Below are 26,397 nucleotides of genomic sequence, written 5' to 3'. Positions count from 1 at the left end.
ACAACTTGAACTCCAATTTTGAAAACACAACTTTCTTTCTTTCTTTTTTTTTTTTTTAAATAAAAATGTATTATGAGTATGAGTCTGTGGTCTGGGAGAGAGTCCTGTAACTCTCTGTCTGCAAAATACAGTATATAATGACCAATGTTGGGCAATTAATTATATAGTTCTTCAAAAAAAAGTAACTGAGTGTTGCAAACAACAAAGTTTTTTGCAGCTGTTTACCTAAAAATGCAGCCAAGGCGGTTTTTTAAATAAACATTTCAAACTATTTACAGAACAATCAGGCATTCTGCATCAAATCTGATGCCACACAAATTATTTGTGCCACTCCAAAAAATAATTTCTGTCCACTATGAGATAAAGGCGAACAACAGCCTGATACCTGCAGGCCTGACAACAGGAGATGTATAACTCCTGTAACACCTGTAACATTCGCCTCATTGTTCTGACACACACAACAAAACTATTGACTACACTACACACTAACTACACAAGATTTGCACTAAACGTCTCAAATCTCTCGCATCTCAAACCACCGCCGTCACTCCTAAAACTTCCCCCCTTGCTAAACAATAAATGCCATGTTGCCATATCATTTTTTGATTGGTCAACATGGTACATTTTTCGACCAATAGGAAAGGGTGGGGATTTTTGGTTTTGTTTTTGCTCACAGGCGGAGAGTGCTTTCGAGCGTTTTCCTTATAAAACGCCGTTTTTACTGTTTCTTCCCGCAGTAAACATAAACAACGATAGTATTCAGGGAAAAAAAACCAAACATTGCATATATTTTTTCTATTATAACTCTGGTTTTACGTGGCCTATCAACACAATTTAAAAACTGGTATAAAGTCCACACTTTTTCCGTCAATTTTTCCGTCTGTCCTGCTCACATCTCCAATGGTTGTACACGTTGTCACTAACGTGGCTTCACTCCACATCAGCCACGCCGCTTTGCTAACTAAGGCTACGTCCACACGTACCCGGGTATTTTTGAAAACGCAGATTGTTCTATGTGTTTGCACCTTTCATCCACACGTAAACGGCGTTTTTGGTCACTGAAAACGGAGATTTCTAAAAACGCCTGCCAGCGTGGAGATTTTCGAAAACTCCGTTTTTGCATTTACGTGTGGACGAGGAAAACGGAGAAAACGCAGCGTCAAAGGTGTGCGCCTTTTTTGACATCACACTGTGCGCCACGTTATTGTTTCGGTGAAATGAATTTCTACAATACTGTTAATTGTACTCTCTGCAGTGTTTAAATGCTTACATAAACACACACAGTTACTGTCCCTCCACACATAGGACTCGGTTCTGCTTCTATGCCCCATCTTTGTTTACTATTTCCCACCGAGGCTTCTAGACTTCTGATTGGCCAACATTTCTACACGGTTAGGAATATATCGCCACCTGTTGCTTTGGCATGTTCCTAGCAGCGTTTTCCTTCATTTCTGCGTTTACGTGTGGACGGGATTATTTTTTAAAACGAAAACGGAAAATCTCCGTTTTCAAAAATACCCGTGTACGTGTGGACGTAGCCTTAACACCGGTGTCGGCACATAAGGACGCTGTCATAGCCTGTCAACGACGTGGATTAGCTGTGTATATACGAATGTGAATCGCATCATTGGCTGGAGCACCCAGTCACCGGTCACTTACTGACTCACACTGCAGAATGAATTGTTAACGTATTTATTTTAATTGCAATTCAGGTTATATTTTTTTTGTGTGTGTGCAACGCAGATTTTATGTGCGCAGAGACCGTGCCTGCAGTGCGCGATTGCGCGCGCCCGCAGCTTAGTGGCAGGGTACACCTGCCACTTATCACAGTCTATCACAGAGCTAAAACGCACAGACAATCATTCACACATATCATCAATTCAGAATCACCAGTTACTGGGAATTTTTTTCCCAGACAATATTTAAAATATAAAAAATAAAAATAGAAACAGGTGATGGTGCTGAAGATGTTAAATTATATCACTGGGAGTGACCAGGATAGACGAGATTAGAAATATTATATATGAGGGACAGTTCAGGCTGAGTGGTTTGGGAACAAAATTAGAGAGGCAAGACTGAGATAGTTTGTAAATGTGCAAAGGAGGAATAGTGGATATATTTGAGAAAGGATGTTGAAGATGGAGCTGCCAGGCAGGACTAAAATAGGAAGACCACAGAGAGATTCATGGATGCAGTGAAGGAGGACACACAGACGGTTGGTGTGACAGAGGTACCCAAATCATCAGCTCTCCACCACCGTGCTCGACAGCTGGTATCAGGTGTTTGTGCTGATATATTGCGTTTGGTAAGACAATACCAAAGTGAAGGCGCTTGATCGTAATGCACACCGACACATTTGTAGAAAACTAAAGGATATGGTTGTGATGTTGATGTGGTGTTGCAAAGCTAAGCTGCGCTGTCAAGTTCTTTTTATCGAGAAGACGCTTTCTGCTGCCAACCCTTCCTAACAAGCCAGACTTGTTCGGTCTTTTTCTAATTATGCTGTCATGAACTTTAACATTTAACATGCCTATTGAGGCTTGTTGAGTCTGGGCTATATTTGCTGAGTTGTCCGCTCCTGGGAAGATTGAAAGCTGTCTTGAATGTTTTCCACATGTGGATACATTTTCCCAGTGTAGAATGATGGACTTTAAATTTTTTGGAAATGGCCTTGTATCCCATTCCTAGACTGATGGGCAGCATGAATTGCTTCGTTCCTCCTTGGCATTGCATAACCCACAACTGACTGCTTCAGACCAGTGAACTGACAAAACTTTTACTATTATAGATGTGGTGTTACTTGCTGAAGATCAGTTTGATCATGAACACCTGGCTGCTACTTTCCCTCTTAATTCTTGTGGAAACAGTACAGCTGTACTTAATTTTTCATACCCTGCTTCTGCACTTGAACTTAGCTTTTGTTAAATCATGACTCGGTGTAATATGTCCGGCTTTGTACTTCGTCTGAGGTTGCTAAGGACCAGATTTGTATTTATTATGGCCTGATACATAAAAAGTTGACAGGGGGTATACTTTCTTTTTCACCACGATCGCATGTCCATTCAGTAGAATTATTAAAGCAAACAGAATGAATCTAACAATAGCTGGCGTGCCACAGCAAAATTCATATAAATTCAAAGGGCCTTTTAATGCACAGTTTCAAGTTTATTCCCAAAATGTCAAACTATTCAGTTAGACTTTGAATAATCTTAAAGCCACAGTCATTATACTGCAGGGTCAGTTAGGGTCCCTCGAACCAAAACCATCTAATCCTACAAATCCTTTAAACTTACCCTAATAACTGTAGAATGAAAACCTCTGCCACTACACTGCAAAAATTCCTCGCTTTTTAAAAAGTGTACATTTTTCGTGACACGTTGCTGAAAATGGGTGACCATTTTTCCTAATTATGACACATTTTCATTGCCCTGTGCAGTAAATGGTTGGAAGAAGAAGCCCTCCTCACACCTCTCCACTATTTCCACCTGCTCATCTACTGTCTTTGCTTCCCAGCTTGCTTTTGCTCCATGCTATTAAATGACAGCCAGCCGGGCTAAGCTAAGTCAGATCCCTGCCAGAAGCCCACCAGGACCTCAGTGCCAAATAAAACATTTAGCTGGAGCTCCAGTGCCACTTGACAGCAGGCATAAAGGCATCTGGAGGTTAACGTTAGGTAACTGAGAGGATGATGGATCCTTCCTTCACCGCTTTAATAATTCCAGGCTAAATATCTGCATCTGTTTCCTTCTGTCTCTCTCTGTGTGTCTGTATGCCCCCCCTCCCCCTTTGCCATTTCGCTCTCATCGTGCTTCTCTATCTCTGCTGCTTTCTCTCCGTCTCTCTCTCTCTCTCTCCCCTCCTGTCCTCCTCTCCTTCAATCTCTATTTCCTGCTTGCTCGGTCTCTGTGTCTCTTTATGAAGATGTATATTCAAGGATTTATTTCTTTTAATGCTGTGCCAAAAGTGGATCCTCTGCACAGGAGGAGGCTTTAAAGAGAGCGTCGTTGTGGGAGGGTGCAGGGCATTTAAATTAAGATTGCGGTAAATATTTTGCGCATTCTGACAGCAAAAAGAGTCAAAAGAAAGTGACGGTCTTTTGTAATCATGGCTTTAATTCAAATTTTTGTGGGGACGCTTTCAAAAAAACACAAAACTCTTGGCTGCTTGCTTTCAAAGGGCTACAGGGCACTGAATGTAACTCTTTCCATGCTATTGCACAGCTTGTCACTGCCCATCTGTGTCTCTTAATTTGTACAGTAATGTTAGGGCTTTAGGTCAGGAAAATAATGGCTTCTTCCACCAAGAGAATTACAATGAAATATAAAAAGGTGAATTTATTGGACCTTTCAGGATCAAAGTCACCACTGCCCTTCATTAGGAAAGCTGTGCTTCTAGTATTGTGGCTCTGGTCAATAATACATGACTCCATATGGGTTTAAACTGAGAGAATTAATGAGCGTTTCATGCAAGGCAGATTACTGAGGTGCATACCAGCTTCTGCCAACAGCGTGTCTTCACGCTTTTGTTATTCTCTTGCTCCCTCTGCAGATAAATGAGAAAAATACACCTAAGAAGTTAAGCCTTATTAATCACACTTTATCCTTAATTTTTTCTTTTTTACATGAGAAACACTAGTTATTACTAACTGATACGATTACACATTGTTACATTGCTCTATCAAAGGCGCAACCACACTTAACTGTGGCATCTTTGATCATATTAATTTTGCATGGCTTCTTTTTCCAAGCTTTATTTGGGTTATCTAGGCTCTCTAGGGCCCGGTGCAATATGCATGATTAGTCTGTTATGGTAAGAGGCAAGAGTTAAGCTCTTCAGCAGGACCCCCTCCCTCCCTCCCTACACACACACACACACACACACACACACACACACACACACACACACACACACACACACACACACACACACACACACACACATGTGTGTATTTATATCCTTGTGGGGACATTTCATTGACACAATGCTTTCCCTAGCCCCTTACCCTAACCCTAACCATCAAAAATGAATGCCTAACCCTGACCCTTACCCTAAACCTAACCATGACCTAATTGTAACCCTGACACTAAAACCACATTTTGAGGCTCAAAAATGCCTTCAAACTCGTGGGGACCGGGATTTTGGTCCCCACAAGGGCTGTTTGTCCCCACAAGTATAGTAAACTACCAATTTTTGGTCCCCATGAAAATGTTAATACCCGTCCACACACACACACACACACACACACACACACACACACACACACACACCCTCTTTAGCTGTCCTCTTTGAAGAATTGAATGAATACCAGAAATGAACTTCCGATAGCAAATCCTGTTGAATCTCTCTGTGTCAACTGTCTCAAAGTGAATAAAATGGAAGAATATTCAGATTGGGACTTTATTCAGGTACAGTCGTGCATATTGTGCCAAACGTATGTGTTATTTCAAGAGCAGACGCTTACCTTTAAGCGTTGCGCTTTCTACACCTTTGCTTTCCTGGGGTAACATAAGGTCTTAAACTAGCTTTTCAACCACATTTCCTTTTGATTGTTGTCAAATCTCTCTCTTGTGCTGATATTTAGCATTAGGGATAATTTACCACCCGCTGTGGGTTGCAATCCCAAACAACTCAGCTGTAACAGGATTGGAACATAGCATAGCTTTAGCAATTAACAGCTGTTTCCAGCATTGCTACTTTGGAGTTTAGTAAAAGGAAAAAAATACTAGTATTGTGTCTGTGTCATCATCATCATTACCACCACAATGTAAAGAATAACGCATGTGCATGTCATAATTCCCACATGCTTGTGAATTTATGCTGCTGTTTGTGGCTCATTTCAGCATAAGTGGCATCAGAGCTCATCAATCTGTTATTGCACAAATCATTAAATCGCTAACTGTTCCAGAGAAAATATTTAACATCCACTTGTGTACATCCAGTATATTTATCCACCGATGGAGCACCAGCAAGGATGGGCTGGGCATGTGGTCATGTGATATAAGACCAACTGGGCAGTGACTAATGTCAAACCTAGTTATGTTTGGACCTAAATAGAATATAAATTTAGGGTGGTGTTTTTTAAGTTACTCCTCATCAATGTTGGGCAAGTTACTTTGAAAAAGTAATTAATTATAGCTACTAGTTACTTCTTCAAAAAAGTAACTGAGTTAGTAACTGAGTTACCAGATTCTAAAAGTAATTAATTACTTCAAAAGTAACTATTGCGTAACTTTTAAAAAAAATGTTTAAGCCTCTGGGGTCCAGGGTATATTCCCATCACTGCTCCTCATTCAATGTTGCAATCCACCGTGAAGGGCAGAAAAATTAAAAAGGAAAAAATATGCATACTTATAAAAACTGCATTGAGAATAGTAACAGAGCTATCACAATAACTGTGTTTTTTTGTGTGTTTTTTTTTTTTACAATAACACTGATATTTAAAAAAAAATTAAATTTCAATTCTGCCTAATGAACACATGATAATATCATAATAAATTGTGCTGCTGTTATATGCTTTTTGCTTGTAGACTCTCCCATTCCTTCCATGCACACAATCATTAAAGTTACAGATAAATTTCACTGATAAAATTATTGCTTTTATCCTGTAAAGTGATTAGTGCAGCTTTCTTCATTGTCATCTTTTCTTCTCTTCAGGGGGTTACAACATAAATGATGTTATGTTCTACTGGACCAGAGGAAATGAGTCTGTCAGTGGCTTAGACAGTCTCCAACTGGCTCAGTATACAGTTGAAGACCACTACACATCTGTCTCAGAGGCCATCTATGAAACTGGTAACAATGATAACCAAAACCATTGTTTAATTCTTTAAAAAGCAGTGTTTTGTTACTAAAGACTATTGTGCATTACATCAATACATGTAAATGTACTAAAACTTAGTGCACTTACTGTCTTTCTTCTTAAAGGCCATTATCCCAGGCTTGTCTTCCACTTTGAGCTGAAGAGGAGCATTCTGTACTTCATCCTGGAGACCTATGTCCCCTCCAGCCTGCTGGTGGTCCTCTCATGGGTTTCCTTTTGGATTTCCTTGTCTTCTGTTCCAGCACGTATTTGCATAGGTATGGGATAATCCATTTTTCTGTTCATTCAAATGTCAGAATCAGAATTAGAGCATTTCTTCTTGAGCAAATGTCATATATTTTTACACTGCAACTTAAACTTGTGCATTATTATTGCTGCTGTGTCCTGCTCTCTGTCAGTCATCATAGTAAACATTAAGTGATTGAGATGCAATCAAAGTGTAGACTTTGATCTTTAGTTAAGAAATTAAATGCACCATCTGCTGATGAATTACAGAAATATTTTTAATGGCACCGGACAAAATAAAATGCTGATTTTTAACATTGTTGAGTATTGTTTTGTAATGGTTGCCAACTGATGGACCTCACCAGAGGATTCACAAAGGGATTTCTCCTTTGTGATGGTTTTGACTTTTGGAATTTTCAGCTTTCACTCAGTGAAGCTGAGATCAGGGACTTACCGGTAGGCAGTGTTGATTTTGAGTTTGTGATTTTGTGAGTTTGTGATTTTAGATGGCCATTTCTTGAAGTTCTATCTAGTGAGAACATCTAAGCATCGCCCATAGAATGGACAGTCCCCTGTCAATTTTTGATGATGCATTCTAATGTGTTCTCTGATTGTACATTGCACACTATTACTGACTATGTATAAACTAAAGGACACATGAGAAACTTCCAGCAAGGCCACATTATTGTCACGGTCCGGGTGAGTGCTGGTTTTTCCAGTGTGCCAGTGAATCCACCACTGGGCAGAGTCACCACACCTCCTAACGTTAGCTGCACCTGTGTGTAATCAGCTTGCTGACTTTTAAGACCAGTGCTCACAAACACTCCTGTGCCAAAAAGTGATTGCCTGCCAAAAACTGGTTTCCAGTGTTTCCGTGTGTTTTTATGTGTAATATCTTTACGTATGTTCCTAAATAGACTTTGGTGAACAGGTATTACAAAGGGGTTATATATAAAATTTAAAAATTACCGGTTTCTCAAGTATCTTTATAACTGTGTTATTGTACTTGCATTATAATCAATCGGGTCCCTTTTGTCCACTTAAAATATGTTTACAGAACTATTGTTGCATTTGTTGCAATTTCAGCTGTCCTCTTGGCCAGATTACTCTTAAAAGAGACATTTTTAAAGTCAACAAGAATTGAATTTTTAACTGCATAAATAAAGGATACATAAAAGTCACTGCCAAAAACTGATTGCAGCTTCTACCTTGTTACAGGAATGTTGTTTGCTGCTCAAGATGACTTGATATCATTCATGAGGGATACATTTGGCATATGTTTCGCATATTATAGACCAACAAGTTATTTATAGCAGTTTAAATACAAGCAATCAGTTTTTGGCAAATATCGGAAATCAGTTTTTGGCAGACGATCACTTTTTGGCACAACACCGGAACGTCAGCTAACCCTTCAGCTTCACAGATGTCTGGATTCCGCCGTCATTAACCTATCCTACTCACAGCCGCTGGTCTGCTCGCTGTTTTTGGCGTTACTCACCTGCCTGCCTCCTTGCCCAGTTTTTCACAGTGAGTGACCCTGGACTGGTTTAGCTTCACCTGCATAGTTCTAGCCTATTTAGTGCTTCATAGTTCTGCTTTTGTTCATAGTGTCCCATAGTAATACTCTAGTACTGTATCTAGTAACACTGAAGTTCTTGCCTGCCATAGAGTGAGTTAATTCAGTTTCTTAGCCCCCTGAGCATGAAGCATTGCGTTAGTGTTTCAGTTTGAGCAACTCCAGAGGTTAGGTTTATTTCCTCTCGCCTTTAGTTCATATTTAGTGTTTTTGCGTTTTACCATTTTTTTCCCCTGTGTGTCACTTTTGCGTGCCAAAATAAAATCTTGCTTTTCACTGTACCTCCGAGCCTCTGTGTGGTGTCTGCATCTAAGTCCTCTTTCCTGTGCTAGCCACCCGGTCGTGACAATTATTTGCTGTTACATTCATTGCACACTAAGGTCAGCAGTGAGACTAAGGTACTGAAGGCCGAGCTGGAATAACAAGGTGCAGCACAGTGCTCAGTGTCTCAAGGTGAAGGGCTTGACTTGGATAATACTTATGGATAGTACTGTCCATTCAAATATCCCCCCTGTTGTTTCATTCTTTTACAAAATATGTCAGCATTTTGGCAGAAAACACCAAAACCATTACCTGAGTTTCCATTGGTAGTACTTGTGCTATGAAGAGCAAAAGCTGGATTATATTTTTATTTTTTGTTGAAATGCATTGGATAATGATCAACATTTAGCTTTTTATTAGCATTTCTGCATTTACAAACAATAACTCCCGTTCAAAGCTGACCTTGGCCAGAGGCTAAGTCAACAAACTAACTAGTTAGTTCCCATTTAGGTCTTTAGTGGTTCATCAAAGAATCCTACTTGACCACTGTCTGTATGTGTTCTGTGCCAGGAGTGACCACAGTACTGACCATGACAACTCTGATGATGGGAGCCCGGACATCACTACCCAATGCCAACTGCTTCATCAAGGCCATCGATGTGTATTTGGGGATTTGCTTCAGCTTTATCTTTGGAGCACTTATTGAGTACGCTGTGGCCCACTTCTGCACCCTCACTCATGCTGATGCACACATGCTCATGGTGAGATACTCCTGGATGTACTTACATTAACTGGTGATTGTTGTGGTCATTACTGTTGTCACAGTCGTTGTGTTCATCATGGTGGTCGCTGTCATTGTCATCGTCATCATCATGTCACCATGAGCATTTTGGGGTAAGTTGGATTTCTCGGATGTAAACGCATTGTGTTTTTGTTTTAATTCAAACCTAATTTTTCTTCTCTGTCTTGCAGTACGGCCACCGAATGCACGACTTTGATGATGAAATGAACGGCATCGTCACCACCATCTCCACTCACTCCAACAGGGCCAAGAGGCGCAAGGAGCCCGCTGCAACTTCTCCTTCAGTTCCAGCCTCAACAGAACTCACTGTCAGCCCCTCTAGCCCCTCGGGCAGTGAGCCCAAGCCTGAGGCAGCACCTCCAGAGCACACCAACTGGTGCCTCACTGTTCTGGCCACCCTCCGCAAGATTCTGCGCGCCATACACTGTTGTCATGTGGAGAACCCCCACCATATAGACAACTACTCCAGAGTCACCTTTCCACTGTCTTTTGTCATTGTTAACCTCCTCTACTGGACATATTATCTGTACTTTTAGCATTTGTTTAAGTGCTGCATATGTCCAGGAGAGTTTAAGACGGAGAGTGTTTGTAGACAACAAGTGTACCTTACTGTATGTATGTACAGTAAGTGTTATTCAGGTGTGTTCTGGGTTGAGTGTGTAAAATTTCTATATTAGGATTCATGAGCGAGGTCGCATTGTCATATGGGATTGTTCTGTTGGAAAAAGGGAATGCTCATAATTGCAGCTCCATTTTAAATATTAATAAGTACTCAAACTATGACATTGCTTTAAATTTCGTGGAGTTGGTTTGATAAAAATAGGCCTACCTGACTATGACATGGTGATATTTTATAAATTCTGTCACGCTTTAATATTTATTTTAGGATGGAGCTGTAATTGAAGGCTTTATGACAGAATTCACCTGCGCTATTGAGTGAGAACAAATTCACATTCCACTTTGTCTCTTTTATGATGGATTGATCATTGATATTTTACAACTTCATCTCCTGTTTCTGCCTGCAGGCACAACATTTAGAGTGAAATAGGAAAAGTAACAGATGGCAGAAGAGGGCTGAAAACGACAGGCAAGGGAGGTGGAAAAATCACTACAATGGAGCGTGTGTTGAGAAATATAAACCTCCAAAGGACGAGCTTTCTACTCATTGTTGAAAGCTCTCATTCTTCTGTGTCCTTCTGTGAGTTATTTTTAATTCACTACAGTACTGTTTCTCCCAGCCTGCATATGACCCTTTTTTCATTTCTATAAATGTAGTGGCCTTGGATACCTTCAGTTGTATTCTGGAAATCTGGCTATCGTGAACAGTTTAATGGCACTTGTCACGGTATGAATCTGTTCTGCTATTTCATAAAGGGAAGCACCCCTGCACACTCCAAGATATGGAAGTCCAAAGGGATCCATGTTAAATAAATAAATAGCAAATTACAAATGAAAATTCATGTTAATAAATAGTGAGATTTTATATATGTGCTCGGCCTTCAGATATAGAAATATTCTTTACTTTTGTTAAATCCAAGCCTAGAGTATGCTAGCCAGCTAAACAGCCAGATTAGCTTCTCAGTCTTCTCAGTCCAGATTGTTATTTTCTTTTTCATCAAATTGCCAGATTTTAGCACGCTGACTAATCTTGTGAGTTTAAAAATAAAATAGGTGATTATTGCAGTCATTTACTTTTAAACATATAGATGCAAGCTAGCAAGACTGTTGTAGGAACATAATTCCTATAGTCATGTGAAAAAAAAAAGAAACGTACAGGAGTCTGTAGACACAAGTGTTCTAGAGATAAATGTAAGGCCACCTGGAAGCTAAAGCTTGGTTGGAATTGAGTCATTGAACAGGACAATGATCACAAGCACACCAGCAAGTCTCCAGCAGAATGACTGGAAAAGAAAAGAACCAAGGTGTTTTGACTGCACAACATCCTAACTTGACTGAAATGCAGTAGCGGCACCTTAAGACAGCTGTCACGGAACTAAATCAATATTATAAAGAAGAGTTGGTCAAAATTTCTCTGTGAGAGGCTGAAAAAAAATCATACTGAAAATTATTATTTCATTATTTTTTCACATGAATAATATGTTGTGTCTTCTTCCACAGCAGTTTTAGTAAGAAAAAGTATTAATATCTAATGAAAAACATGAACATGAAATAAAGTGTCACTGAAAATGGCATCCTGTAAATCACGTCGTAGAACAAAACATTTCTTATAAAATATAGTAGCTTAATTTTAATACTGTCTGAAATAATCTCATTAGATCAGCCGTATACTTCAGTTTATTTGTATTATTATTTATTTATATTGGAGCTTTTGGGTTTCCATACTAACTGGCAGGCATAATGGAAAACGCAGGTGTGAAAAGAAAGGACAGCAGACATATATCAATACAGACAGGTACTATGTTACAGTGATAAATATATGCAGTATTTCTCTCTCTGTGGGTTGGCTGGTAGTGTTTTCACTGTGGTTTTTCAATGGATAGGGCAGCTGAAGTGTTACAAATATTTAAGATGGATTTAAATATGAAATGGATAAAATATTTAAATAGTCATCTGAACATTATCTAAATGGAAAAATACCTAGAAATGTTTGAGGTACTGTTGTGGTCAGAAGTTTATATACACTCATCATTAGCATGAATGTCAAGGTAAGTTTGGGTTTTTAATCATTTGTTTGAACTGCTCTTTTTCCAGGGTGGAATGATTGTGTATAAGATACATCTTTAATGACTTGAAAAAGCAAGACTTGTGTGCAGTAGCGTAAACCACAAATTTTCAAAAGGGCTGAGATCAGGGTTTTGGGAAGATCATTCCAGATGTTCAGTGTTAGCCTGCTTTGTTCCATCCAAAACCTCTTTTGATGTGTGTTTGGGATCATTGTATATCTATTCTACATGTAGTTGAAAGTTTTAATCGTCTTCTCCTCCTTATGTTATTCTATCCACTTTATGGAATGTATCAAGACCCTTGGCAGCACAACAGCCCAAGCGCATGATGCTACCACCACCGTGCTTGGGTATTTGTAAAGTGTTCGTAGCTTTAAAAGTCTTTTATTTATTTATTTATTGTGGCCAAATAGCTCAATTTTCTCTAGAAAGCATTTGGTATGTGGGCAGCTGATGTGAGCTTTTGAGGCAGAGGTGCGGCTGTTCCAGCGTTTCCAGTTCATTGCAAGCTTGTTCCTTGGTGATTTATTAGTTGTTCCTGAACATCCTAAATAATTTCCTCTCATTTAAAGGTGACGCTTTGGGCCTTCTTTCAGACCTTGGCAAAGTGGTGAAACATTTGAACCTGCACTTATATAGAGTTAATTGACCTGACAATCTTGGAATCTGCAGTTGTTTAGAAATGGCGCCAAGAGACCTTGTCCAACTTGTGTAAATGTACAATTCTCGTTCTCAGATCTTCACTGAGTTTTTTGGACTTCCCCATTTTTCTGAGTATTGGTCAATTGAATGAGGGCTGTCAAAAAAATCCTTTTTGCTCTGACAAAGAGAATCTACCAGTCAATCATGATCACGAACGAGAAGTTAATAGGCCTTGGCCCTGTCAAGTTAAGAGACATTGAAGAGCCTTGAGCAGCACTTTATATTTGAATGCATGCATGTATTTGAGCCTTTATGTGTACGTTTGAGCCTGTGCAGATTTGAAAATATCTAAAGAAATTCAAACACCCAATTCTTTTTTTTTAACATCATTAAAGATGTTGTACAATCATTCCACCTTGGAAAAGACAAGTTCAAAGAAATCCTTAAAAACACAAAATTACCTTCATGAACGTTATGAGTGCATGTAAACGACTGTACTCAACTGTGTAACTCTTCAGTTTTGTAAACTGTTAACTCTCAACTGTTTCAGTTAAGATGATACAGCACATTCTCTGTCAGCGTTGTGAACCAAAGAACCAAAGACTTCAATTTAATTCAACCATTCCTCTTCGTTTCCCTTTAGTTCCCACACGATTTTTCAAGTTATGTCATGTTTGTTATTCATTGAGGAACTCTGAAATAGCATGCAGTTCATATTTCAGATAGAAAACAGGATTCAGTTGAATATCAGAGTTGCATGTTTATTTATTGCTGTACTCAGTATTGCTATGACATAATCTCACTCATTTAATATGAAAACTGGTACAAGTTTCACCATGATACAAGTCTCAGAGGTTCCATTTCTAAGAACTACTTCTCAGTGTGCAATGACGAGCTAAATTGTTCATATTTGAATATGCTTCATTTTAGCTTCACTACTTATCCTTTTATCCATTTTTAAATATACCATCAACTACCAAACTTTTTAATTAATCTTTGCCTGATTATAATACAAAAGTAGGATATTTTTTTTTTGTTTATGTTCTTCCTGCATGATTGTCAATCGTATCTTTTGTTTTTTGTTGGGTTTTTTCCGTTGCTTGATTTGTTTTGGTTCAACATGATAGAGCGGAATCATCATTAAAGAGTAAGAAAAGGCTGTTTCATGAACAAGATGTAGACTTTCATTTGATTTGGGCTCTCATCTGAGTTTAAAGTAAAAATCTGCTCAAACTTCTGTTTTCTTTTTCACTTTTTTTCAAAACTTTGAAAGAAAATGAATGATCTGTGACTGTGTTCTCTGGAAGCACTGATCTGGGAGAAAGGTTAACGTGATAAAACATAGACTGCCAGGTTTTATACAATATAGCACCACAGTCATAGTTCTGATAGTAATCTTCTCAGTGAAAAGTATAAGAAATGAATGCCAATATGGAGCCAAAGAACCACAAAAGCAACCACTGAAGCATCTTGTCAGTATGGACGCACAGAGAATGCCATGCTCATGAGTATCAGTTGTCCTAAGGTATGGCTCCACAGTTGCAACTACAATGTAAATGCTCGTTTGCTCTAAATGGACAGCATTGTTGACGGTGAAGGTGCAAACAAGATCGTATGGACATGTTTGGAGCAACAGTTGGACTGCCCCCCCCACCCCCCTTTTCTTTTTGTCCTTTTGTGGGACCTGTCAATTAAATCTTCCAGGAGACACTGGCTATTATAACAGCCTCACAGTTCTTGGGACATCTTCATGTACAATCTATTTATACACTATAGTACCATGTTAATATAGACATCAGTTTCCTTATTGTAAATAAATAGTAACACTATGCATGTTTAGTCGGTGTATGAATATGAATGATAGCAATAAAAAAGAGGTTTAACGTGTTCATTGTTGACACTCTTTATACAACTATAGCAACTATAGTGTTGTGTATGACTATGGCATCATAAACCAACACAGCAGTCTGAAAGTTGCATCATTTTCCAGAATCAAAATTACAAGTGCAGAATCAGAGACCAGCCAGCCTTCAGACATGCAAATGTGTTTGTGTTGCAGATGTTTGGAATGCCCTCCAGCTCCCTTAGCTCTGACTCAGCAGAATACAAAGTGAGGTCGTCTGAGATCCCCACTCCATTGCTCTCTCTCTCACACACACGCAAACACACATTTCTTTAATGGGTGAATTCAGTAGGTTGCTTGTCTTTAAAGACATACCAAGCCACTTTGCTCTTTGGTGCTTCCAATTGGAAAACAACTGAATTTTTAAAACATTTTCATCATCTAGAGTAGAGAATTTGGGTAAACTATTAAATAAGTCTTCAACCAACTTAAAAAAAAAGTCCAGAAGCTTTTCTTTCCAAGCTTCTTAGACTATTAAATAAATTATTTTTTATTGAAAGGGTGAAGAAAAAAAGTATTTCTGCAGCAGAGTCCAGCTCTGGAGGACTGAGTGTATATGTTTGTGTTCTTGTTCTTGTTCTGCTTGTACCACAACAAATCTATTAGAAGTTAGTCCAGCTTTCTTGTTGACGTGCAACTACAGTTGATGTAGATGTACACAACTACTCACAAAAAATAAACATAAATGAGATCTAAACAGGGTTGAAACCGGGAAAAGTCTTTCATATACTGTTACAGTAATATTAGAATAAAAATTGGTTGGATATTTTAAATATTTTAACTTTATTTTCCTCAGGGCATGAATGATAGGATTGATTGTCTGACCTTGAGTTTTTATTTTTGTGCTATCAGGTGTAAACAGGCTATAAAATGCTCTAATGTCTTCAATAGAAGTGTTCATAATCCTCACACTGTAAATCCTGATCCTCTACTGAATCAATCTCCCAGAATCCAGAAATCCCTTTAAAAGAGATCATGATGTGACGCATATCAAAGGTGCAGATTTGAGCCTCTCCGTGGCAGATGTTTTATGTTCTCTGGTCGGAAATGAACTGCTCAGTGATGAGAGGGAGCTTGAATGCCTTGATGATACCCTCTAAGCAAAATTTTGTGTCATAACCCTGTGGTGCTCACATGGTTGCTAAATGAAGCTGACAAAATCCTTGATATTGTTTACACCATGTAAATAATGCAGTCTTCTTAAATAACCCTGAACAATGCAGACTTGAGGGAGCTTGCATGTCCCCGTGTAGCATTCATCATGAATAGCATCGCTTGCAAAGATAAAACTGATTGGATTTGACCTATCTGTGGCCCTGAAGATGAAAATCTGATCCAATCAAAGCTGACATGGCTTTGCAGTTGCACTTCAGCACTCAGGACTCATGGTTGCCAGCTTGACTCTGTTAGGCATTTTTCTGCAGCTTCAGGTTCTCCTCCACCATTTATATATCGTGGGTTGCCACAGTGACACAGACTACATATCTTCAGCAGGAAGTTCTCTAGAACATCTACAAGAAAAAAAGTCACGTCTTGGCTTTGACGTATCCAGCAAAACATTATCACAACCTTTGAGCATGTACTGGGAACACTGAAAGATATCAGAACAAGTGTGCTCCAAGCAGCATTCAGTCAACTAGCACCAACTAACAACACGAAGCATGCAGTCATATAACTACATGCAGCACCATAATGCATTCACAAGAGCTGGTAAACAGCATGTTACAGCGAAGATGTGGAAACAGTAACTTATGATCCACTGTTTGATACTCAGGAGACTGAGATGTTGTTTGAGTGTGAGCTAGCTAAAATAGTACAAGTCTATCAGTTTAATTGTATTTATGTAGTGACAAATCACAACAGAAACCCCAACAATCAAACAACCACCTTTGAGCAAGCACTTGGAGACAGTGGGAAAGACAAACTCCCTTTAAACAGGAAGAATCCTCCAGCAGAACCAGGGTGGGACAGCCTAACCAACCAATTAGGTTGATGACAGCAACATAAAAAAAAACAAACAGAGCACACAAAGAAATACTAGAAACAAGGATTTCACAACACTTACTCATCAAAGGGTTTTTCTATATTGCTCCTTTTATAGGCAAAAAGAAGCGCATAGAGGTCGATGAAAAATCATGTTTCAATTAAAGGTTTTCTGATGAGAGTTCAGTTCCAGTTGTTTGTTTTAATGCATCATACAAAATGCAAAATTAAGTTCATTTTATAAGTTAAGATCCATATTAGAGCTGAATAAGGATACAATCGAAAGAGAGGGCTTATAATGTGATCAACAAGTTATCAAAGTTATGTTAATGTGAAGTGATCCCCCCACTGTTACATCCAATTTCAAAACAGCGTTGGGTGTAACAGGTTCCAAAGTAAAGTATTTCTGTCATCACATTATATTTTTCACTTTTCTACAGTACATTGTATTTTAATACAGTGGATGAAGTAATTACATTACAGTTACAATTATGTTGTTACTTGTGTTAAACTAGTTTTTCAGCAAACTGCACACCAGTGGGATAGAAAAGAAAGAAGAAATAGAAAAAAGAACTGTTGTACTACTAACACAACTTTGGATCATTGCAACCATCTGGACAGACAGCACTAACGCAAAGCTAGTGAAGAATCCAGAATGATGTTAGAGGTGAATGCATGCCGACCCCAGCCCAGCAGTCAGACCCCGATTTTAAACGGTGAACAGGGACAGTGAGGCTTGAAGCCTCCTTTTCTACCCATACATCTTTCTACGCTAGAATCACTTTGGCGATCAATTTGAAGTCTCTTAGGACTCGTTTACTTTGCTTTGGTTAACAACAAAACTCCCAAATAAAAACTTAACAACGTAGTGTATGCTGTACAGTGTAGCTAGTTATGCTCAGACCTCTACACTGGAGAGACCAAACAGCCACTTCATAAACACATGGCACAACTATGCAAAAGGTCCCTGAAGGCTACACATTTAAGTTTGTGTTTCTACGCCAGAATTTCAAGTTTTTTGGATAAGAAAAATCTGAGCCGATGCAATCATAAAAAATAAATAAATAAAACTGACTTATGACTCGTTTGATTTGCTCATTTGCCATTGTGAAATCTGTAAGCCTACCAAAAAAAAAAAAAAAAAAGGGACTACAATCTCTGTAAAAATAACATCTGTCCTTACAGTCAGTGCATCATTTTTTAGGGTGCCTGTATGCCTCTCGGAACTATCGCTTACATCAGTGTAAAAACTGATAAGATGAGTCATAGTGTGAAGCCTGTTACCCTCCCCACAGGACCTAGAGCCTGAATCTGGACTGAATGCAGCTGAGAAGTGGAAGGTTATCACAACATCAAAACACATCTCAGGGTGGTAGACTTGAGGGTGTAGCAGCCTGAGTGAGAGCAATACAGCATTTGTCTCGACTGAAAACTCCCACGGGAATATAAAATAATGTGTGCAATTGTTTTTCCTCACAGTCTGTGGAATATCAATAGTGGTCCAATCAGATGGAGGGTAGCAGGAGATAGAGGCTGCGAGTAATTGCAATCTAGCCGAGCAGATAAATGTCTAAAGGCGTTTGGGTTTACTGACAGAGAATTGAGCATGCATTTTAGAAGAATGCAGCGAATTGATGTGAACATTTTTGATGCAACAAGAATTCCTGCTTTGTCTTTAAGTCCAGCCACACTGGCCACTTTGTGTCTCTGCATCCAAAACCCTTTAAAGATCCACGTGGCTGCTTGACGAGAAAGGTGTGACATGTCCGTCATTAACTAATTCTGTAAACAGTCACACTCTTTAACCTCCTCAAACCATGGCGTGTTCCTTTCTGCTGCCACCAGGGCGTGGTGCTCAATGTCGCCACGAGATGGCGGTATAGAACCACGATTAACCATCACACACATCCACTGCAGTGCAAGAAGAGCTGCACTGTGCAGCAAACCATAAAAAGATTGACTCGCATGTTGGTGCACTGAGAAATCGCTATTATAAAAATGTACTGACCCGCTCCCCTCTAATATTTTAAGCCAATTACATGTGTGGAACTTTGTTGTTTTGCTGTTGTTCAGGTTTAGTGTTTGTGTCTTCAGGGAGCCGCAGGTTACAGTGACAGGAGAAGACATGATGCTCATTAAAATGGGGTTCAGCTTGTGTGACGGAATGGTTTAAGCAAATTATGAAGCTGAAAATATGACTGCAGCGTTAATAAGAATCTTAATGAATTGACAAAATAGATTGGTTTGACGTTGCTCGTTTATATTTTTTGATGTATAAAACTGAAATGAATCCTTCATAGAAAGAAAAGAACTGTCAAAATGCTGCTGCTGCAGTGTTTACCCTTTATAAGAATTTCTGGCTATGTTTATGAAATGAATAAGCTTGCATCCAGTTAATGAACTGATCACCATAATAAGCATCCTCATTGGTGTGATTGCTGATTGCTATGCAGTCGCAATTACGCTCATGTTGTCTTTTTGATTTTATTTATTTTTTTGCTAACCTGCAGCTCAAAAAATTTCATTTTATTGATATGCATGCAATTTGATGGTGTTTGCTGCGTTTTCATGCATAAAATGTGCATAAATCTGCATTTTTCATGAGATATCCCTGAAAACCACGAAGGCACTTTGCTGCTAATTCATATGCTAAACTGTGCACAGTCCTTTGCACGGTTCTGTTATCTATTTTTCGTTTTTCAAATGATTTAATTAAATTCCCTGACACTCATGTATTAGCCACTGTATACTGCATGACTAATTTTAATAGTATCGCATACTGATTTGTACCTGGGCTTTCTATGATAACATATACAGTTTATTTAGAGTTACATAATGCATTAAGGTCTTTGGAGGATCATTCAGTCTACTTACAGTTAGGTAAAAACATAAAAGACAAGTTTGAACCTTTGACGTCTATAGTGAAGGAATCTGAACCCATTATGGTTTTTGCTGACATAATTTACGACTGTTTCCCTTAGAGGGAAAGGTCACTGCAAATCATCACACAATTGTTTTGAGTGATCACTTTTATCCTGTGATGAAACATTTGTATCCTGTTGTGTGCGCTGGCTATAGATCAACATGTTAAACCCTTCTCTCTCCATCAACATTATCAAAACAACAAATGATTGAATATTCAGAGACATAATAGAAAAGGTCTTGGGACTATATTTTAGAAAAATGGTATTTCATCCCTTTAAGAGAATTACAGCGACTTGAAGACTGGCCAACACTTCACTAAGACATGTACAAGGGGAACAGTAACCCTTTGTCACCCATATTATTATATTTTTAAATGCCCATAACTGGAACAAAATTATGCAAAGTTCCACTGACCACAATTGTAACTCACCACTGGCATTCAGTAAAAATCCAGTCTGAACCTGCTTATTACTGCACAGTGACGAGGTCTGGATGAGCTAATTATTAAGACGTATGGGTTATTATTATCATGATGTCTATAATATGCTGTCTAAGGTTCACTTTCTAAGGTGGCCCCATCATTCTCACTGTACTGTACAAGAATATAGGCTACCGCACACCAGTGGAATTTTTAAATGATCACCACTCCACACTCATTGAAGTATCTGATGATACAACTGTGTGTAAAATAAAGTTTTCACAGGACTCTCTGCAGTCTCATAAAAACACACACACCTTATGATTCAGCAGCTTGTAGAACAACCTTTAGCAGTAATAACTTGAAGTTCTTTATGACTTTAACCGTCTCCTACATCATTATTTACAACATTGATTTAGTTCATGGAGGTTTTGAAAAATTAGTTGACATCTGGGCTTTGACTGGATCATTGCAGCACCTTGATTGTTCTCTTTTTCAGCCATTCTGTTGAAGATTTAATGTTATGCTTGGGATCATTGTCCTTGTTGGATCACCCAATGTGGGCCAAGCTGAATCTTTTGAACAGTTGGCCTCAAATTGGTCTTTGGTTCATGGTCAACTCAGTGACTGCAAGGTACCCAAATCACCTCATGGGGACCCCTGCTTTTCAGAAAGAAGAGGTTTTCCCCTAGTAATCCTTCCAAGCATAACATTTACTTACTTAAGGCCTGTATAGTCTGAGATGTAGCTGAGATGTGGATGTTTTTACCTTTTTAAAAAAATATATATAAACATTTCTTAAGAATTCCTGAGCATGCCAAGATTGTGGCATTATATTAACATACACCTGAATGCTTCAGTAAAACGCTGCTTTTACAGGGGCAGTCACACATGCCGATGATCACTTAATTCAAGTGCATTTATTTGATTACTGCTACTTACCCTCTTAATTCATATGGAAGCAGTAAGGATGTAGCCTGCTTAGTTTTTTAGAGTAAAGTATATACATGTTTTCTTGTGTGCTTTTACTGTAATGCATTGAAATCTATTGTAGAAATCAACTTCAGCTGCATCTGCAACTCAGTCAGTACCAAAAATGAGGTAAAGCATTATAAAAAAAAATAAAATAAAATCATAAATCAGCTTCTCAGTAAATACCTCATTAGACGCAGTTTACCTGAAACGATTAAAAATGCAAAACCAGAATCAATAATTCTTGCAGAGCAATCAATCAGTGAAAACTGCAATTTAAATATTACTGACTATATACGACCAAGTGCCTGACAATTAAGCTGAATTATAACGATAAGGAAATTATACAAGAATATAAGGATTTTGACAGTGAGCAGGCAGCACGTTAGAATATAAATATAATTATTCACACAGTGATTAAATGAGACAGTAAAACGGTAACAAATTGCAAAATAAAACAGCTCAGGCACAAGTACCTGCTAACTGCTCTGTGCCGCAGCACTTGAACTAAAAATAACTTTCCTCACTTCTTGTGGTCCATTCCGTGTCAATCAGATTACCTTGCAATTTGCAAATTTGGACCATTGGGGCCATTACCCTGCAAATTGAATTTCAATTTAACCTTTTAAGCGTTAGCTCACTATGTGTAACACGCTCCCCTGTTGTTCATAAAGTACGTGGACTCTCTGAATGGGGGAGCCTGAGGATGTCCACAGGCTACTTGGAGGACTTATAAAAGGTATATACGGAAGGTATGCATTTATTAAAGCCTGCAGTTGATGCATATCCGAGTACAGGCTTGCTACTATAGCAAATAGGAAACTTGAGAAATCAATATTCATCCGTAGATTTCTTGGACAAAAATGTAATTGTGCCAAAAGTCTGTTTGGCAGACTGTTCATCTTTTGTGCACTGTGTCCCAAACAGTACATTTTAAACATGGTGAAGGTTTCTCACATGAATCACAGATACCAGGAAAAACAAACCAGATGACAACCACATGGAGACATTTTTTCAATTTTTTGGCCATTTCATTCTAGCATATTATTACAGTCTGTATTGATGCTGTCATGACTTTGTCGTTTAAAGTCACGTATGTAATCATGCTGTCAGCTCTGCGAATAGCGACTAAAGTGTGTTTACGTCCAGGCTTCTGGTATTATGCAAGCTCATGGTAGGTGGCAGCACATTCACACAGCTCTACCTTGAGAGACAAAGCATTCATTTAGCAACTTTTCATTTGTGCAAATAAGGGACATGCAGAGTGGCTCCCTGTGGAAACAAACAAATGAATACTTTTAAAATAAACACTCTAAAAGATTTGTTAACTCCATGGATTCTTTTTCTCACCTCAAATCTTATATAAAAACAAACCCCCCCCCCAAAAGATGTTGGTGTGGTCTTTTTGTAATACAGGGGAAAACTTACAATGTGAAATTTGAAACAGACAGGGATTGAATGTTCGTCACATGCACACGCAGGCCAGAGTGTTGCAAGTGCACATGTCAATGCAAACAGTCCATATCCAAAAACATAGCTATGGGCACAAACTAACCTTATGCAAAAGAGGACGGGCTGTCATAGGATGAGAAGCTGAAGAAGATGGATGGATGTATGGAGGAGCTAAAATGATGCTCTGTCCCTCAAAAGGGCAAAAAGAATGCAACCATCCCTTCTTATATGCACTGAAGGAAAGCATAGACATCATAGATGATGTGAACACGTGACATGAACAATCACAATGAGAAAAGTTGCACAGTATCTGCAGGACCTAAAAAGAATACAGATGCCATTCACTGTATTGTTTACACTGTGATTTCCCTACTCTGGCAGGTCAAAATGAGGAAAAAGCACAGCTGCACCGCACCTTTGCGGTTCCTCAACCGACTCAGTAATGCTATTTTGCTGTTATTTATTTTTGTTGACTAGATGAAAGATCAAAATGAAGCAGCAGTGCCACTTAAATATAAAGCCAAGAGCAGCCTGTCTTTATGCCGGACACATGAGCATTTCAAATTAGTCTGGAACCTCATACTTGCGTTTTTAATCAACAAACTCAGACCAAAATCCGTCAATGCAACTAGACTGAGTTGGCCTACAACCAGTCAGAGCAACAAAGAGCTGCAAACTGGACACATGTAAACTGATTACAGCAGACAGAGATGTCAGTCCTTGCACCCACATTAGATAAAGGGGTGTAACTAGCATGGGCAATGCTGAGTGGAATCCGTTTGAATGGGAGATACACTCTGGTAGAGCAAATGAAACAGAGCTCAGCCCCTATCACTTTTGTATTTCTTGTCTTATCTGCAGCCAACACCAAGACTCCCTGTGTAACACATTGGACTTGTCATAGCGCGAAATGTATCGGTGTAATTAACAAAATTAATGACCACTTTCTCATATTCAGGTGACTCAGGGAGTCTTACTGCTGAACCCGGGTGCACAATTTGTACAGCTGTTATGAACTTTGCTCCAAAAATGTTAAAATGTCTCCTTAAAAAAAACCCTCCAGTCAAATCAATTAAAGACATAGAAATAAAAAGAAATCATTAATTGTGATTTAGCAACTAAATTGAAATACAGTGTCTCTCTTGTACTGCAAATTCCCTCACATAATGTCACGGTTTGGCATGGCCAACCGTGGGGAAGTGAGGAAGGAGGACCCAGGCGCGGTGCTCTATGTACAAGCAGTGCGTTTATTTACAGTGGTAAGGAAAATAACAATAAATCCTCTGTGCACTCCCGACTCCCGTGACGTGTCCTCTTCCCAGTATCAGTGTCCCTTCTCCCCGCTCCTTGGTGTCTGAGCACCCCGTACTCGCTGTCCTCTCGTCTCCCCGCTTCTCCTGGGGAGATAACAAACAGGCAGTAAGACACACACAATGCGGAAGAACAATCGTACTGACTGGCCGAGAGACTAACGTGAAGTCACGCAATGATCCAGCGTCGGAGAGAGCTCCACCACACTCTCAAGTAGCTCCTCCGACAAGGCCTGATCAGCTGCAGGTGTGTCACGGTCTTCAGGTGTGGCCAATCACCTGCCAGGGCCACACCCACCCACACACCTACATACACATATATCTACAAGCAGGGAGAACGAGGGACAGCAATACAAAATACATATATTATAATATTAGTCCATAACTGCTCAGGGTCTCTGGGTCGCTCAGACCCAGGACCCTGACACATAAGCATATGAAATGATCAAAGTGATCGTATTCATGCAGCAATTATTAACATTTATATGTTTTTAAAACATATAAATGTTTTAAAATGTTTCTAAATCCCACTTCTCTGTTTTTTCGTATATTCTGTTCATTTCATGATCCCCCTGCAATTGTGATGTTACGTTCTCCATTTGCATTTGTTTCTTGTGTCATGTGCAACGTACATCGCCTGTATGTAACTTAAAGCTCGCTAACATTTGTGTGTCTGATCGAAATTTTGTTCTTGCTCTCTTAACACAATAAAAAATATAAAAAATATAAATATAAAATGAACTTAATAACATTAAATTAATATAAAATAAAATAAAATAAAAAATCTGACAATAATGGCTTGGTTTCCCCCCCCAAATAACATTCATTTAAACAAACAGTTGTCAAAAATTCAAGCTCAAAATGGAACTTACTCTTCAGTTAAAATGACTTTCTGAGACTACAGAATGCCATCAACCTGAAATCATCCTAAAAGAGTTGCATTTAATACGTAACAATGAAAAACTATACAGACATAAAGGGAAAAATACAGAATACACAGTCGGACTGTGAGGAAGCCCTGCCAGCTTGAACTGAATATATTTTGGGGGGATTTCCTTATGCAACACAGTAACAAGACATGAATTATACTAATGGACCAACAGGTATGACTATAGGAGCACAGTGGTGTGTTTAAATGAGACAGAGACAGGAATATGAGTTTAAAGAATAAGCCGGCTTTAGTGAACCGAACCATAGGTTTGACCACCACAGTTTTACGGTACTTACAATTATGAAAAAGAAAAATCACTAAAAACTTAATACATAAAACTAGCAGGATAAAGGCTTGGCCACGTGTTAGTTCTCAGTTCTTAATATTGGGTGTACCCAGGTAAACTGACATCTGAACCTTTCTAGAAAAAAACAGATTACTCAAATTCAATTTCCATTCAAATAAAAATCTCAAACAATTCACTTTTTGTAAATTGCAAAATAAAGACTGTTCCAAAGACTTTAAAGAAAAATGCAACATCCATCTGTTTAGTCACTGAAACTACTTTTAGCTCAGAAAACCGCTGAAAGTAGCTGAAAGTAGCTGAACTTATCCACAGCAGGGTTTGTTGCAAGCTTATATCCAGTGCTTTTTCATCTCAAAACTTCAGTCTCTTATGACTCCTCCTCATGTCAGCAGGTAACTACACACACAACAATGCGGCAGACACAAGCAGGTGGGCGGGACACACACACTCTCTTTCCTGACCTCTATCATTTCTTACAGAGGTACCCTCATTTTAACTGGGTTATATCCTCCCCTCCTGCCCGTCCCTGGGCATCTGCAGTGTGGCACTGAGTCACATGACTTTAACATCTCCAACATAATTGCTATTTGGATTCTCAAACTGCTGTACTGTCAGGTTTGACTGCAAAAAATTGCACGTCTGCAGCTCGCTTAAGGACTATGTAAACATCCTCTTCCCACGCAGCCTCAATGCAGCTTCACATTTTGGATGAGGACTCTGTCTCCAGTTTGCAATGTTGAGTCAACCACTGGCCATCAAATCTGGCTTTGCTGGGACCTGCATTGTTTTGTGCATTACTGGTGGCAACCCGGTAACTTTCTTCCAAACAAGATTTTAAGTTACTGCTGAAGATTAGAACTCTTCCTAATCTTCAGAAGAGAAGACTCTTTGTACACTTATAAGCATGTACCAGAGGCTTGACCAAGACTTTCCAGTGGAGTTTATCTGACCAATTGAGTGTCCCAAGCATCTGGAGAAGAGCACGGTTGAATCTCTCAAGGGGATTTCCTCTGGGATGATAAGAGGTTGTATGCACTTTCTTCATGCCAGTAAGTTCGCAGAGCTCCTTTATGGTCTTCGATTCAACGTCAGGACCCTGTTCACTAAGAAGCTTTTTGGGAAAATGGACAATATTGGATAATGAAGTTTTCACAGATACACTTTGGTACAGTCTGTGCTTGTTGGT

The 26,397-nt window shown here is 39.0% G+C and overlaps 1 protein-coding gene across 1 annotated transcript in view; it reads left to right on the top strand.

The window, feature by feature from the left end:
• LOC134639846 (gamma-aminobutyric acid receptor subunit pi) overlaps positions 1-15,570 on the top strand; it is a 76,497-nt gene extending 60,927 nt beyond the window's left edge. Inside the window, exons 7-10 of the mRNA XM_063491305.1 lie at positions 6,655-6,792; positions 6,925-7,077; positions 9,453-9,643; positions 9,855-15,570. Coding sequence (XP_063347375.1) covers positions 6,655-6,792; positions 6,925-7,077; positions 9,453-9,643; positions 9,855-10,220 — 848 coding nt within the window. The 3' untranslated portion in view covers positions 10,221-15,570. The remainder of the gene's footprint in view (positions 1-6,654; positions 6,793-6,924; positions 7,078-9,452; positions 9,644-9,854) is intronic.
• The last annotated feature ends 10,827 nt before the right edge of the window (positions 15,571-26,397 follow it).

This window comes from Pelmatolapia mariae, linkage group LG13, assembly GCF_036321145.2.
Source record: "Pelmatolapia mariae isolate MD_Pm_ZW linkage group LG13, Pm_UMD_F_2, whole genome shotgun sequence".
NCBI lineage: Eukaryota > Metazoa > Chordata > Actinopteri > Cichliformes > Cichlidae > Pelmatolapia > Pelmatolapia mariae.
This window is presented reverse-complemented; position numbering and strand designations above follow the sequence as displayed.